The sequence below is a fragment of the Harmonia axyridis genome, chromosome 6, assembly GCF_914767665.1.
Source record: "Harmonia axyridis chromosome 6, icHarAxyr1.1, whole genome shotgun sequence".
Lineage (NCBI taxonomy): Eukaryota > Metazoa > Arthropoda > Insecta > Coleoptera > Coccinellidae > Harmonia > Harmonia axyridis.
In genome coordinates this window covers 9313648-9328392 of record NC_059506.1, presented here as the reverse complement: position 1 = coordinate 9328392, position 14745 = coordinate 9313648, and the positions used below count along the sequence as shown (strand labels likewise).

The 14745-nt window shown below is 34.3% G+C and overlaps 2 protein-coding genes across 4 annotated transcripts in view; one reads left to right on the top strand and one right to left on the bottom strand.

The window, feature by feature from the left end:
* The window catches only part of LOC123682869, a 149405-nt gene that overhangs the window by 129203 nt on the left and 5457 nt on the right, over window positions 1-14745 (top strand). For all 3 annotated transcript variants that reach the window (XM_045621673.1, XM_045621672.1, XM_045621674.1), the window contains 2 exons: window positions 9611-9923; window positions 12225-12491. In XM_045621673.1, the coding sequence (XP_045477629.1) occupies window positions 9611-9923; window positions 12225-12491 (580 nt within the window). The remainder of the gene's footprint in view (window positions 1-9610; window positions 9924-12224; window positions 12492-14745) is intronic.
* Window positions 5622-6952, bottom strand: LOC123682871 (stabilizer of axonemal microtubules 2). Its single transcript, XM_045621679.1, has 2 exons — window positions 6772-6952; window positions 5622-6716 (listed from the first exon to the last, which is right to left on the bottom strand). The coding sequence occupies exon 2, from the start codon at window positions 6708-6710 to the stop codon at window positions 5760-5762; it is 951 nt and encodes a 316-aa protein (XP_045477635.1). The 5' UTR covers window positions 6711-6716; window positions 6772-6952; the 3' UTR covers window positions 5622-5759.

Genomic DNA, 14745 nt, shown 5'->3' with positions numbered 1-14745 from the left:
ACTTTGCCACCACAAGAGCAGAAAAAATGATACTTAGGTACTAGAAAATTGAAATTCCTGATTTCTCTATGATGACCATCGAGATTTTGCAATATTGCCAAACATATCTCCTGATTAGTTAAACATAGGTAATTATCAAACGGTGCAATCGGTAGGAATTATAAACATCGATTAATACTAAACATTAATTATGGAAACAATGTTTATTTTTTGAATGGTGCAATTGGCCCTGTGTGTTTGTGTTTAGTTCTGTTAGAAAATTCAAAATTTAAAATATGAATTCAGAATATTCAGATCATGGTTTATCATTTAATGTTACTCATAATAATAATTCATAATTTATTTTGACTTTGGCACAACAAAATTTTGAATGGTGCAATTGGCCCTGTGTGTTTGTGAAAATTCTGTTAGAAAATTCAAAATTTAAAATATGAATTCAGAATATTCAGATCATGGTTTATCATTCAATGTTACTCATAATAATAATTTATAATTTATTTTAACTTTGGCACAACAAAATCACAAAACATTACACTAGAAAACCGAAATTCTTGATTTTCTAATGATTACCGTCGAAATTTTGTAACGTTGCCAAACATATCTCCTGTTCAGCTAAACGGTAATCAGCAAACAGTGTTACAGTAAAAATTATAAACATTGGTTTTGGGAACAGGGTATGACAGACCTAAGCATCCAAAATTAATAATTTTTCGGCTGTATTTCGGTTGATATTAGGTTCAATAAGAAGTTTAGAAATACAGAATCATAAAGAATTTAATGCTCTGCAACATTGAAAATTAACATTTTGGTAGAAAACTCCATACATATTAGTTTAGAAGTTATGAGCAGAACATCGATGAAAGTCCGAATAGCACAGTGTCCCCGTATTGGATAACTTGACAGAATCATCCCACAGCACAGACGTTTCATTGGGTTAACTGGACTGTGGAATATACACACTCTTATCCAGAGAATATTCTACAAGCTTTCGATGAAAGAAACTCAAATTTCTGAAGATGATGATAACTTTGTCGAAACGTTACTTAAATTCTGCGGATTAGGGTATGGTTGTTTCAACTTCAGCTGAATACTTCTAAGTCTACTGTAAACACGAAAACATAATTAAGACACACTTTGAGCCAAAAAAAATACCAAGTCTTCAGTTAATAAGTGCTACGGACTTAAAGGGTTGATTTTGAATGAAAAAATTATTACACTTTGCCATATAATTTTTGATAGCAAATGCAATAGCAAATATTCCGAGATAAGTATACTTATACTTATATATACTTAGTTCTTCTTAAAAACTGACTAATTTTTTATTGATTTGAAAAAGGAAGAGGATTTCAAATGAAATTTGGTGGGTTTCAGAAGGTGGTTATTGCGCATTTATTGACATGCAATTAAAAATTATATGTTCAGCATTGGAAAGCATAATTATCTCTTGTTACTAAAAAAAATGGTATTATACGCCACCGAGATATTTAAAACTGAAAACCATTTCTGAATTTCTCGCTCAATGTGTGACATTTTTTCTTGGTAATTGTTGAAGAATAGACCTCTGTCCTGGGGTACAACCTTTAACTTCACACTTGGTATAAACACCTGCAACTGAGGGATAGAAGAACCAAAATTGACACCTGCGTAATTTCCGCATTGCAAACACTCGGCCTGAAATACCATTCCTAAAGTACCAACTAACCTAACAGGATACGAGACTAGCAATCGAATAATGGCGAGAAAATCTCGAACTAATCTCCCAATATAACAGCAATCTGGAAGTTATATTTCCGATGTGAAATCCAAGTCAAAAACAACTAGTTAATTTATGCAGATTAATTCAAACGGCCATCTCCGCATTTCAGGAGTATTGTAATTAAGCACTCCATTCATTCTGAAACAGGAAATGCTGTCTGTCAACATTTAATCGCGTGGAATATGAGTACAGGTTCATAATCAGATCCAGAATTTCGGGGAATCAGAATTAAAATTTCTCACTGAGGCAATAACCTCCACCTTGTATTATTAACTGGATATAACTGTTTGCGCTTATTGTGATTGCTAGAGGTACTTGGAATCTGGTTTTTTGAGCGATCGTCTCAGATAACTCTAACATTTGGGCTGAAAAGTTCGTAGGCTAAAATAGAAAAATTTTTTTGATAAAATTTGAAATTATTTTTTTAGTATAGCGACACAATGATTATGGCAGTAATACAATTCTTCGAAGCAATTTTTATGAAACCAATTGTTTTTAGCCTCAAAACGGCGATTACCTCTTTATTGGCACTAAATTTCTTTTGAGATCTGGGAAGACAAAAAGTCACTGTGCACCAGATCTGTAGAATATAGTGGATGCGGGAACAATTCGAAATTCAATTCATGCAATTTTACCATCGTTTTCATTGATTTGCTACATGGTGCATTGTCCTGATGAAACAGGCGATTTTTTTCAATCGCTTCGCAGGAACGCTATATAGGAAATATTCACTGTTGATGGTTTTCCCCTCTTCAAGATAGTCCTTGCTAGCTGACTCTTTGAACTTAGCAAATCACTTCATTACTTCTCTACAGCTAATCTTTCCTCGGATAGTCTGTTGACCGCTGCTACTTTGCTAGAATTAGGAATGATTGATTGGTATGCGCATGCACTAGTCTTTTCAAGATTTGAAGTCAGTTGCAATCCAATCGCCAGAATTTGGTTTGATTACGATAGGATTACAAGGGCGGTCCTAGCCTTGAATTTTGGGGGGGGGTCGCCGTTATGGGCTTTAAGTTTTTGAGGGGCCATTTCGTACATTGACTGCTTGAAATGCATTTTAGTGTTAGGTGGTTCAATTTGGGGGGGGGGTCATGACCCCCTAGACCCCCTCCCCCTGGAACCGCGCTTGATAGAATAGCTCCAACCACTGCTCAGAATCATCAATTCGATATAGTTTTTGGTCGATTGTGAGCTCACACGGCACCCACTTTTAACAGAGCTTTCGCATAACCAAATATTCATCCACGAAATGTTCCTTTTATTCCAATTCAAAAAAATTAAGTTATTTAAAAATATGGTACCTTTAAAATATCGCATAAGCTGTAAACCTCCTGTGTGCTATCTTTTTCACCTATCACATATGAAGGGAAAGATACCGTATAAAAGTACATAGACAATGGACCCATTAGTGAATAATGCATGGTGAAAATTTCATGTCATCTGAGTAAGTTGACTCTCTTTCCAGTAATGAAGCCCATTCTGAATTATCTATGAGAAGTTTTGCTATCTATTTGATACTGTTTCATAATAACACAAGTTTTACTCCAATCTAAGACTGAAGGGAATTCCAAATTGATTATCATATTGTTTCGGTTCATTCATTCATGTACTCTTCTGGCTCTGGTGATTCAAGTTCATTTGAAGTTTACAATTAACGAATATTGTTATTCCATCAGAAGATAGGATGAAGCTTTTGTTTTTTTTTTGTAAATAAATTTACTTTACGCTAAAACAAAATAATTTTGTAGACTTTTTTGATGTTTTGTCGATAACAGCCTCTTTGGTGCATCCACTCGATGCTCCTCTCACCTCGTTTAAACTTAGCAAGGGTTTATTTTCTTAGTGGAGAGTACCAATAATGTTTATGAAGCCATGCTTTGGCCTCAACAATATTTGTTTCGCCAAAAGACAATGCTTTATTAACAGATAACTTTTTCGAACTAAGAAAATTTGCTTCACTCAAAATGCTATATATCAAGAAGTTATATGTCTAATTAATACACGTTGGTATATTTCGAAGTTTGAGGCCAACTGAAAATCATATGGATTCAATTCTAGTGGTCAAATTCTATTCTATTCTTCTGTAGGATCGACTGCTCTTTAACACGGTAACTCTCGAACGTAATATTTATTTATTTAAAATTATTATTTTTATACATGACACCACCAACCCAGAACTATGTACTCAATGATTCATGATCAAATGATGATGATCAAATTCAAATATGATAGTTCAGAGGTTCTCAGTGATAGGGGATGTAAACAACCATGCAAAAAAAGGTAAGAAAAGCATCTAAATATATATAAAAAAAATAATTCACAATATAATCAATGATTCATAAGGAATTGCCTCGAAGAATTCGAAAAATTCTGCAGTGATTGTGAAAAGATTCTACAGAAATGAGACTGATCACTGATCGAACTGAGGCATTTACTGAGAGGTATATTCAGGTAATAAGTGATAGAACTTTGGCTGATATGCAAATTTTTTTCACGTATTATATGATGGCAAAAGAGTTATTCAAATGTTCATTTACCCATTTTTTAAGTCACAGAGTCTAGTGCTGCTTGAAAGTTATCATGTCAAATCTCCTCTATATCACTTAGACGGTTATTAATTTCTATGATGTGTTATGCGTAAGATATAGATAAGAAAAATTACTGAAAAACACAAATTGAATTAAATCTCGGAATATATGAAAAGTATTAATATGTGTATGAGATGTACCATCAAAATAATGAAGTCAAAAAATCAATATTTTTGAAACGGATAACATTTTAGAAAAAACGATAACGGGATGTATTACGATAAATTTGCGAACAAAAAGCTGCGTTGAAAAATATACGGTGTCCCATTTAAGAAAGACCAACTTTGCTCTATATCTCTAAATCGATATATTTGAAACAGTCACTTTTCAGAAACGCCTTGTGACTTGAGAACGAATCAAGATATTTGAAGATTTTCATTAGTTCATTAGTTCATTAGTCTTATAGTTCTCGAGATACTTTCATTGATCATCGAATTTGGGACACCTTGTACACTCGATGAGAATAAATAATATATTAAACTAACTCAAAAAGTAGCGGAACAAAAAAAATTAAGGGTTGTGGAATCTGCAATAGGCCTGTCCTAATAACAAGTCGTTTAATTGACGATAATGGAAGTCTTCTGCAAGACTGAATGAGTGGTGATGTGGATGATATAAAGCATCAAAAAGAATTGAGATGGAAATGGTTTGGTTTATGATATTAGGAAATGAGAACCCGTTCTGAAGATTTATATCCATCTCAAATATTTGATATTTTTTCGTATTATATGAATTGAAGGTTTCAATTAATCTAGAAATTGCTCCGAACACAAAATTATCATTGAAATATTCGTATGAGAATTATTCTTGATTTGAATATCGATGAATTGTATGCAATAAATTGAAGTTAAATTAAACTAACCATTGTTACATATTTCGTATACATTTATTGATCTTATTGATACTGAAGGTATCATCGTCATTGCGTCACTCAGGAACATTCGATTTCTAGCAATTCAAAATCACTAAAATCAGTTCTGTTTTTTAAGTTACCTACATTCGAAAGCAAAAATACAAGTGATCTGTAGATACACTTTATCACTTATTGAATAAAGCTATGAACATGTGTTTATAAGAAAATGAGAACAAAATTTTGAACATCTGAATTCAACATTCAAACACAAAATAATAGTTGAAATTTTATCATTCTAGTTTCATGAATACGCTCATAGATTAATTTTTACATTATGATAGTTGATTTGAGTTTTTTCTTCTTTTACCGCATTCATAACTTGTTACTTCAATTATGGAAATAAGGAGAATAAATGAAGCAATCATATTATCGGTATATGTATTCATAGAAAAAATCGTCATCCAAAAACAATTCGACAATTTCTACAAATATGACAGTGTAGAAAGAACTAGTAAAACGGAATACCACTCCCCAGCCATTATAAAAATTGAGTACAAGTCTAGCATGCCGCTCTAGGACAACAGCACGCCGCTCTACAGCTAGGATTTTTCCTGAAGTGGTTCGGATCCTGCTCGTTGCACGGATCTGGACACTCCACGCAATCGGGATCGTCTGGAGCACATTCCACGTACTGTCCTGGGGGAACGTAACTCATACGGTTCACGGTATTATCTTCCATTCTCTGGACTGGTGGTTGGTACGGAGCCTTCAGCGCCCATGGAGTCGGAATGGGTTCCGATGGCTGCCATGCTTGGAAGGACATGCTATGGACAGTTTTGTCGCTCATTCTTCCGTTCGGTTTCTCCAGACCATCGATGGGATATATAGGCGAAACTTTAACCTTACATGGATCGACTGGCATGTAGGATAAACGATTAACAGTTTTGTCACTCAAGGGACAGTCGCTTCCATACAAGCTTAAGGGAGGTATAATCAAACAAGGTTTCGAAAATGGTTTGGGAACGTAATCATGCTTCTGAGTGGTCAAATCCTGCATCGGCCCCTCGCCAAGGAGCTTGTGAGAACACGGTATAATTGGAGTAGGAGGTTTCTGACAGTGTGGCAAAAAAGACATCTTATGCACTGTATTGTCGGATATCTTTCCTTCCCCAACGCATAAATTATTCTCAGGCATAATAGCGCAAGGTCTGCATCCTTCGTTCGGTAGATAGGACTTTCTATATATGGTGTTATCCTCCATTCTTGCTATTGGAGCTATGTAAGTCCTTTCAGGTGCATATGACTTTGGTCTTGGTGGTTGAATGTATTTGCATGTCTTCCGCGGAGCCGGAAGAACAGCTACAGCTGGAGTAACCATAGGCACACATACGTTACAACAATCTGGACCGTTACATTGATGAGGTTGACATGGGTTGACCACTGTCTTCGGCATAGTGTCGGCTATCACCGGAAGACATGGTGGAGCATCGCCACAAGGAGCACAAGCCATTTCGATCTGAAATTAATTGGCATCATTAGAAAAAATATAATAAAGAAATACGTAATCTTACCGGTTTGAGCACTCAAACTTGCAAACAGTCGAATTCTGAATATATATTTAATCAATTAGAGTGCACTTGTATATGTTTGCAATCAAAAGACCGCTGGAGATTGTATTTTACGTTTTACATCAATATAAAATTTCCGAGGAAAAACTGACATGATGTTTTGACATTCGAAAATATGAAATGTGTAGACTACGTTCTTTTCAATAATTATAAAAAACATAGGAGTATCTTGATTTTCCGAATAAACCAAATCGATTTTCAACCCAGTTAATAACTTCAAGTACTGTTTGGTATTATTTTTGTATGTTTGAAGTTTTCATTATTGTTTCGATTCTTAATTTGAAATCGAATGAAATCATTCAATATTTATTGATTAAATATCAATGAGGCAAGCTGAAACAGAAAGTATTACATATCAAACATTGGTCATTGGCGAAATACGTACAAAAATAGATTATTCCTTTCATGTATACAAACCTATTACTGAAAAATAGAATATTACTCTCGAAGATTCGAACTAACCTTAATAAATATGCTTTATTTTATAATTAATTGTTCAAGAAATTTTGGCTTGTCCCTTTAGAGATGTTCGGACGGCATAGTTAACATTTATCAGCTTGCTCTGATGAAGTCAATAAAATTGATGAAACTTTGGATACTTGAAAGAGTATATAATCTTCCTGAAAACTGATCCTCATACCATCAAAACAACTAATCATTCGAAATAACGTATATGCAGAAGTATGTAGTTTTTCAAGTTCACAGTGGAAATTCTGTATACTACCAAAGTTGAAGTTACCGTCGAAGTGTCGATGTACCCTCCACATCTCATTGAAACAACTCTGAAGATTTAAAGCTATAATCGATTGAAACAGTCTTTCCGTTTGTCGGGGATGATTTCAAGGAAAGTGTTATACAGGGTGTTCTAGATTTTAGTTCAATAACTTTGTCCTTTTCATGCAAAATAATCATATGAACATGTAGAGTTATAAATATTATAAATGTTAAAGTTTGCAAAAAAATCAGTTTATTACTTATAACTTTAATATTATTGCATTCTTTGTTCCAATTTTTAGGTATTGAAGTCCAGATGAAGTAATGTATTGAATAAGGTTATTGTCTCCTGCCCAAATTATCCAGAGGCGTAGATATAGGGGTGAGATGATCCTTTTTCTATTGAAAACCTACACGACTGCGTTTTTCCCAAGAAAATTATATCATTTTTAAACTCAACAAAGCATCACAAAAAAAGGGTGAGCAAATGAGCGAGGTAAGCGGCTATATTTCAGGATTCCCTCATCGTAGAGACTTGTGGTAAAAAATTTTACCACTAAAGTGTACAAGAAAACACACTGGAAATTGTTTTGAAGTTCATTCCTCTACCGCTAGGGGTGTAATAGCTAATGTCAAGTAGAGAAATACAATTCACTCCTAAATGTTTCATATCAAGTTGAAAAAAAAGTCATCACTGTAATCCTTGGAGAATTATGTGTCTTTTTAAATTTTCACTTTCGATTTTACGACATTTAATAAGGGTAGAGGAAAGGGAGAAATCTGACTGATTGAAATGTCTGTAACTTCAGTTTGTCTCAACATTTTTGAGCAAATCTCGTTCGAAAGATAATATCTTGTTGATTAAGGAAAAAATATACTCATGATAAATTTGTTTTAGCTGTTTCCGATAGGGGCGCTTAGTCCAAAGGTCATTGTTTTGTTCATTTTCTCCGAAATTTCGAATGAAATGATAGAATTTTCTACTGGTAAACATTTTTACCGCAAATCTCTATGGGTGGATCCTGAGATATAGCCGCTTACCTCGCTTTGTCCACCCAGTACAAAGCAAACAATATTCACAAAAATAAATAAATGAAGTACAAAAATTAGTTCATTACAACACATTTAGATGGAATTGAATTGAACATTTCAGAAAGGACATTTATCAAACACTCTAAAATTAATTTATTTTTTCATTTGAATGTTATGAATGTTCTTACTGAAATGTCCAATTAAATGCTATCTGAAAGTGTTATAAAAAACTACGCTCTAATTTTTGTACTTTCATCCTCCACTAATAGGCAAATTTGAAAACTTAATTTTTGTAGAGTTTCTTGGATATTTTTTGCTTTATATTTGAAAACGGTACATTCCATAAAAAAAAAGTTTTTTCAGTGAAACTCTGTTGATTACAAAAATGCAATAATTATCTCGGTGATAGGCAGTGGCACATTTTCGATATGGAAAGAATCATTTCACACCTTTATCGACGCCACTGGATAATTTTGGCAGGAGGCAATTACATAATTCGGACCATAATATTATCTAGACGGCAATACCTAAAAATTGAAACGAAGAAGGTAATAATACTAGAGTTATAAGTGAAAAACTGATATTTCTTTCAATTTTCAACACCCTGTATCTCAAAAACGAAGCTTGTTCTATCTAACACCAAAGTTATATAAAATCTGAACATGTTTATATGTTAAAGATTGTTTTCATTTGTACACTAGATAAAGAGGTTTGTCTGTCAAGAGTGATGTTTCAAGTTATGTCATCAGTATTTTTTGAATGATCAATTTCTTTCTTCAATTCGTTATACGTTGTAATCATTGATAAGGACACAATAGGAAGTTCAGATATGTTGAATGTTTTCACCCCCTATCTGTTGAATCAGCAACATTTGTGTGAGGTATATTTCGCTTGTCCTTATGTTTTTGTCTTCTTCTGTCGAATATTTCTCCAGATATCTCATGCTGTAACACTGATTTAATTTTCAGTTTATTGAGACTATTTCATTATATGAACAGGCTAAGAAATAATCAACTTTAAATTAATTTGTTTACAGTTTCACACAAGAATTTGTGTCAGAACCTCTTGATGGTATAAATCTTCTGTTGGACTTGTTAAGAGCAGTGCAGCTCAGCCAATCCACAAATCCTCAAGCCTTTTCGGGCTCGAATCACACTACTGGAAAAGTACCTCCAACCATCCAGAGGCGTGCCTTGTTAGATGAATTGTCATGTTTGCAATGCCTATCCAGTTGCTGCAACAGATATTCAGATGCTACCAGAAGACTGACTTCGTCCTCTGCTGGATTGTTTACCCTTGCTATCTGCATTATGAGCAATGTGAACAAATCGAGGATATTGGCACTTCAGGTTAGTTGATTATTAGTTTATATTCAGATTTAGATGAAACTTTTTCATTACGTAATATAACAATTCATGTTATTTATTATGAAATTCATTATGAATTGAATCAAACTATAGAAATATTGTGATGAAATGTGCTCGTCAAATAGTTGAATGTAAAATAATTTGAAAAACATCAGTCTAAGAAGCTGTCTTAAGTTGTATTTTGAAATTATTATTCATTAAACCGGAAAGCAGAAAAGTTGAAGAAGTTCAAAAATTTCGTAACCTTTTTGAAAGTTTCCGATTCTTGTCCAGCAAATGCTCATTTATGAGAAATGAAACTTTTTCAGTTGCAGGCAAGCTATTATCGCTTGTGTTTTCAAAACTTTTGGACCAGTTATTGTTTTCCCTTCTTACAATCAACTTTTATTCAAAATCTGAAAATTTTTTGCACTCATGCCTAGACTTAAACTTGGCGCAGATATAGACTTTGGTATGATCTAGGCAGGACGTAATCAGAGAGATTTTGAGAATGTCTTCCAAGTTAGTGAAAGCATAGTTTTCCGAGTGGTCCATCGATATCGAAACTGGAAACGTGAAAAACTAAGAAGTGGACGGCGAATATCTTCCACTCATGCACAAGATCGGTTTCTGACCGTATCCACACGTAGAGAGCTTTAGAGCACTTTTAGAGCACGAATTATCGATGATGTTCGAGAAATCCATTGTTATCCGCATTTAGCTTTGCCTCTTAGGTAGGATGTCCTTAATTACAATGAACATGCTTGGGATCAGCTACGATACAAAGAGCTTTGGATTCTCATCAACCAGCTCCAGATACACTCCAACAACTCAAATGGCTTTTACTGGAACTCTGGCGAGAAATGGATCAAGGCTACTTTAACAATTCTATCGAAAATATGCAAAGGCATTGTCAAACGTTGATGTTCGAAGAAGCCATACTCTTTACTGAACTTTATTTTTTAAATTTTTTGAGCGAACTGATTTTGTACGACAAATACTAAAAATAAATTTCCACCTTTTTCGCACATTCCTTTATGGGTTTTATAGTCATAAAACTCATAAAGGAATGTGCACAAAAGACTGAGAAGACATATATTACTCATATTCAAAAAATTGGTGAAAAAAAGGAAACTTTTGAAATAGTCCCAAAATGTCTAAACTTCCCCAACTTTTGTGGGGCATTATTCATTATGACAATTTCACGTTTAATACATTTGAATTCATAGGTTCAGTGTAACGACAATGTTTTCGTTATTTCATTGATAGAACCAAATTTAAAAGATATCTACACACAACTGTCATTTTATTTTCGATTCAAAATGAATTTCCCTTAACTAATGAAATAGTCAATCCAAGATTCGAAATTGGACTTTTTCTAATGTTACTCACAAATAAGATTCATTGGTTATGCATACGACCAATTTATTCCAAAATTAATTCATGAAGATTTTGCATATTGTCACCTTGTATTTATGTGGAAGTTGAATTGAAATTTTAGTTCTTAAATTCAATTCACACCACTCGACCTTAAAAGTAATGCTTGTTTGTCATAATATTTCGGTCAAACTTATGACAATAATAATAATAATGCCAAAATGAAAACCTCTATTGTCGATAAACGAAATTTTAATGATTAAAAAAATTTTTCATCCAAGAATCTGTAGTTTGTGATGATGACAACTTTTGTTGAAACCCACGTTGAACGTAAACAAGAAGGTCGTCATTTTAGCTTCCAAGTTTATTGACGAGTTCTTGAATTATTTAATTCTTGTAGGTACTTCACTCACTTATATCTTTTCGAAATAAGTCTGCGTCTAATTGAGGCATTTTACAATGAGGGAAATAATCAAATGAAAATAATCGCTAATGTCACAGGATTTGTTTAGTTTGAGATCGTGATTCAGATTTCATTTAAGGCCAATTGCTCCGTTTAAAGGAAATTGTTCAAGTACTTGCTTGTCAACCTGGATATTTTTGTTTTCATGTACGAATAAAATTTTCAGAAATATAACAGAACGTTAAACTGAAAATTGAAGTTTTTTGAGTATTTTAATAGAAAAATAAAAGGACCAAGATACGAGTTCATCAAGATGAAATACAAATTACAAACAGCTCAATGGAGTAGATATGGAAGGGCAGAATCTTTGATATTTACTTGTGCTCGGTCCATCAAATCCTTGATGAAAACATTCATCTCCTACTACTACTATTAAAACTCAATTGTCTAAACCTTTTCTTCACAATTATATTTTAGATTAGTGTTTTCTGCAGAAATTTATCATCGAATGTTTCCCTTTATAGTTATTGGCCAAAGTTTGTGAAGAATCTTTCAACGGCCACTCTGCAGTTTCAGAAGCCTTATCTACTTTGAGACTGAGATTTGGTGAACCAGTAAGATTTCGATTCTTGGTCGGTATACTGAATTCAACAGGAGCACAAGGTGAATTGTTGGTTGCTGGAATGAAGTTTATCAATTCGTTCTTAGCTTCAGCACCTTCGTCTCAGAAAAGACTTTATATACAGGCAGAACTCGATCAGGCTGGATTCGATTTAGCATCAATGAAAAAGGTGAGTTGAATAATAAATGGTGTTTTTTTTAAGAGCTATAGAACTTTAAATTCCAATAAAACAACGATGGATTATTCGATTGACTTGAATTTTATTTATCCGCAAGATAATCTTGTGGCATTAAATTTTAAATATGATTTCTGGCATATGACCGCCACGGCCGGCTCGGATGTAGTCCAATGTGGACGTCCAATTTTCGATGACTTTTTCCAACATTTGTGGCCGTATATCGGCAATAACACGGCAAATGTTGTCTTCCAAATGGTCAAGGGTTTGTGGCTGATCGTCATAGACCAATGACTTTACATAGCCCCACAGAAAGTAGTCTAGCGGTGTTAAATCACAAGATCTTGGAGGCAAATTCACAGGTCACCAAACGTGTCTTTCAATAAATAGATTGTAGCACGAGCTGTGTGACATGTTGCGCCGTCTTGTTGGAACAACAGCTCCTGGACATCATGGTTGTTAAATTCAGGAATGAAAATACCGATCACCATTTACTGTAACGTTCTGGCCATCATCATTTTTGAAGAAGTACGGACCAATGATTCCACCAGCCCATAAAGCGCACCAAACAGCCAGTTTTTCTGGATGTAACGGTGTTTCGACATACACTTGAGGATTAGCTTCACTCCAAATGCGGCAGTTTTGTTTGTTGACGTAGCCATTCAACCAGAAGTGCGCTTCATCGCTAAACAAAATAAAATGGACGTAGTGCGGGATACGTATTCCGCACAGAACCATTATTTTCGAAATTAAATTGCACTGTTTGCAAGCGTTATTCAGGCGTGAGTCTATTCATGATGAATTGCCAAACCAAACTGACAATAAATCTTGACAGCTGTTAAATCAGTCGCCATCTCGAACAGTTATGCCAACTTAAAGTTTAATATCTCGAAAAAAAGCACACGTTATATTGAAATTAGCTAAGGGGGTAATGTAAACATGTTCGTAACCAGGCTCCTTTATATGGTGGGATCTTCATGTTACTCTTCGCTTTTTTATGCAATTTCAACTATTCAGAAATTGTTTCAATACCCCAAGGAATTGAAGATGAGCTACGCTACATAAAGTGTCCGTTTTCAACCGGAAAATAAACATGATCGTAATTCTGCTTAATGTTACGGAAAAGCTACTTCCGTCCACTAGAAGGTAGTCATTCGATACACACTGCTTGATCATAGGTCATTACCGTTCTCATCGTGCCATTACTCTGTATTGAAACTAAATAAACATTTCTCTCAGGGAACTTAATGTTATTTTATAAAAACATACAGCATCTGACAGTCACGATATCCATACAGAGATCATGATTTATGAGTTGAATAGTCATGTTCCATCAGTAAGTAGGAATTTAACTGTTCGTGACTTCAGAAGCCTACTTGAGTCATGCTGCTCGCATACTTTTATAAGCATCATGATAATAATGACATGAAAGTGTAACAACCACAGGTGGGTTTGCGATAATTTCACTGACGTGATTCGATGAGTTTTGCTACGGCGAACGACGAAAAAAGTAGAATGTTCCATCTTTCTTCTCAAAAATGTGAACAATTTTTACCCTACTAGCCACTATCTTCAAAAGTAAATAGTCAAAACTGGCAATTCGAATACTAACACTTTCAGACCAAAACTTGTCCAGAAAATGTTTCACTTGATTAATCATCGAATAAATTGACTACGAGATTGAACCCTAATGGAAATTTGTACTATTGAGGTGGCCTCTTAAAAGATTGTATACAGGGTATATACGGCAATTTTGTTTATTGATGGAGCTATTCAACCAGAACTGAGCTTCATCACTAAACAGAATTCTTTCCGTGAAAACTCAACTCCGGCCAGTTTCAAATAAGCCCTATCAAAAAAAAAAAAAAAAAATTCGACGTGAACGATGATCATTTGGCTTCAATTATTACACGAGATGTATTTTATATGCACGTAAATCAAGATCCTATTGTGAAATATTCCACGTAGGGGAAAGACAAAGGCCAACAAGTTGGGAACGGCGACGTATTGACGTTTGGGCGTATTTTTCAACACTTCACGCTTCAGTAGCAATATCCTCTTAGTTACGCTCTTCTAGCGTTAAATGATTCATGATGAATTGCACTCTGAACAGAAATATCAACACAGTTTGAGATTCTCAACTATAAAACAATAGACAACATCAATCGAAACTTCTCATACAGCTAAGAAACCCCCGATGCTTTGTTGAATAAGATATATTGCGCTAGAAGGTAATCAGACAACGTGT

What these genes read in the sequence shown, in the direction of transcription:
- LOC123682871 (XM_045621679.1), bottom strand. Translation starts at nt 6,710, where the DNA reads ATGGCTTGTGCTCCTTGTGGCGATGCTCCACCATGTCTTCCGGTGATA.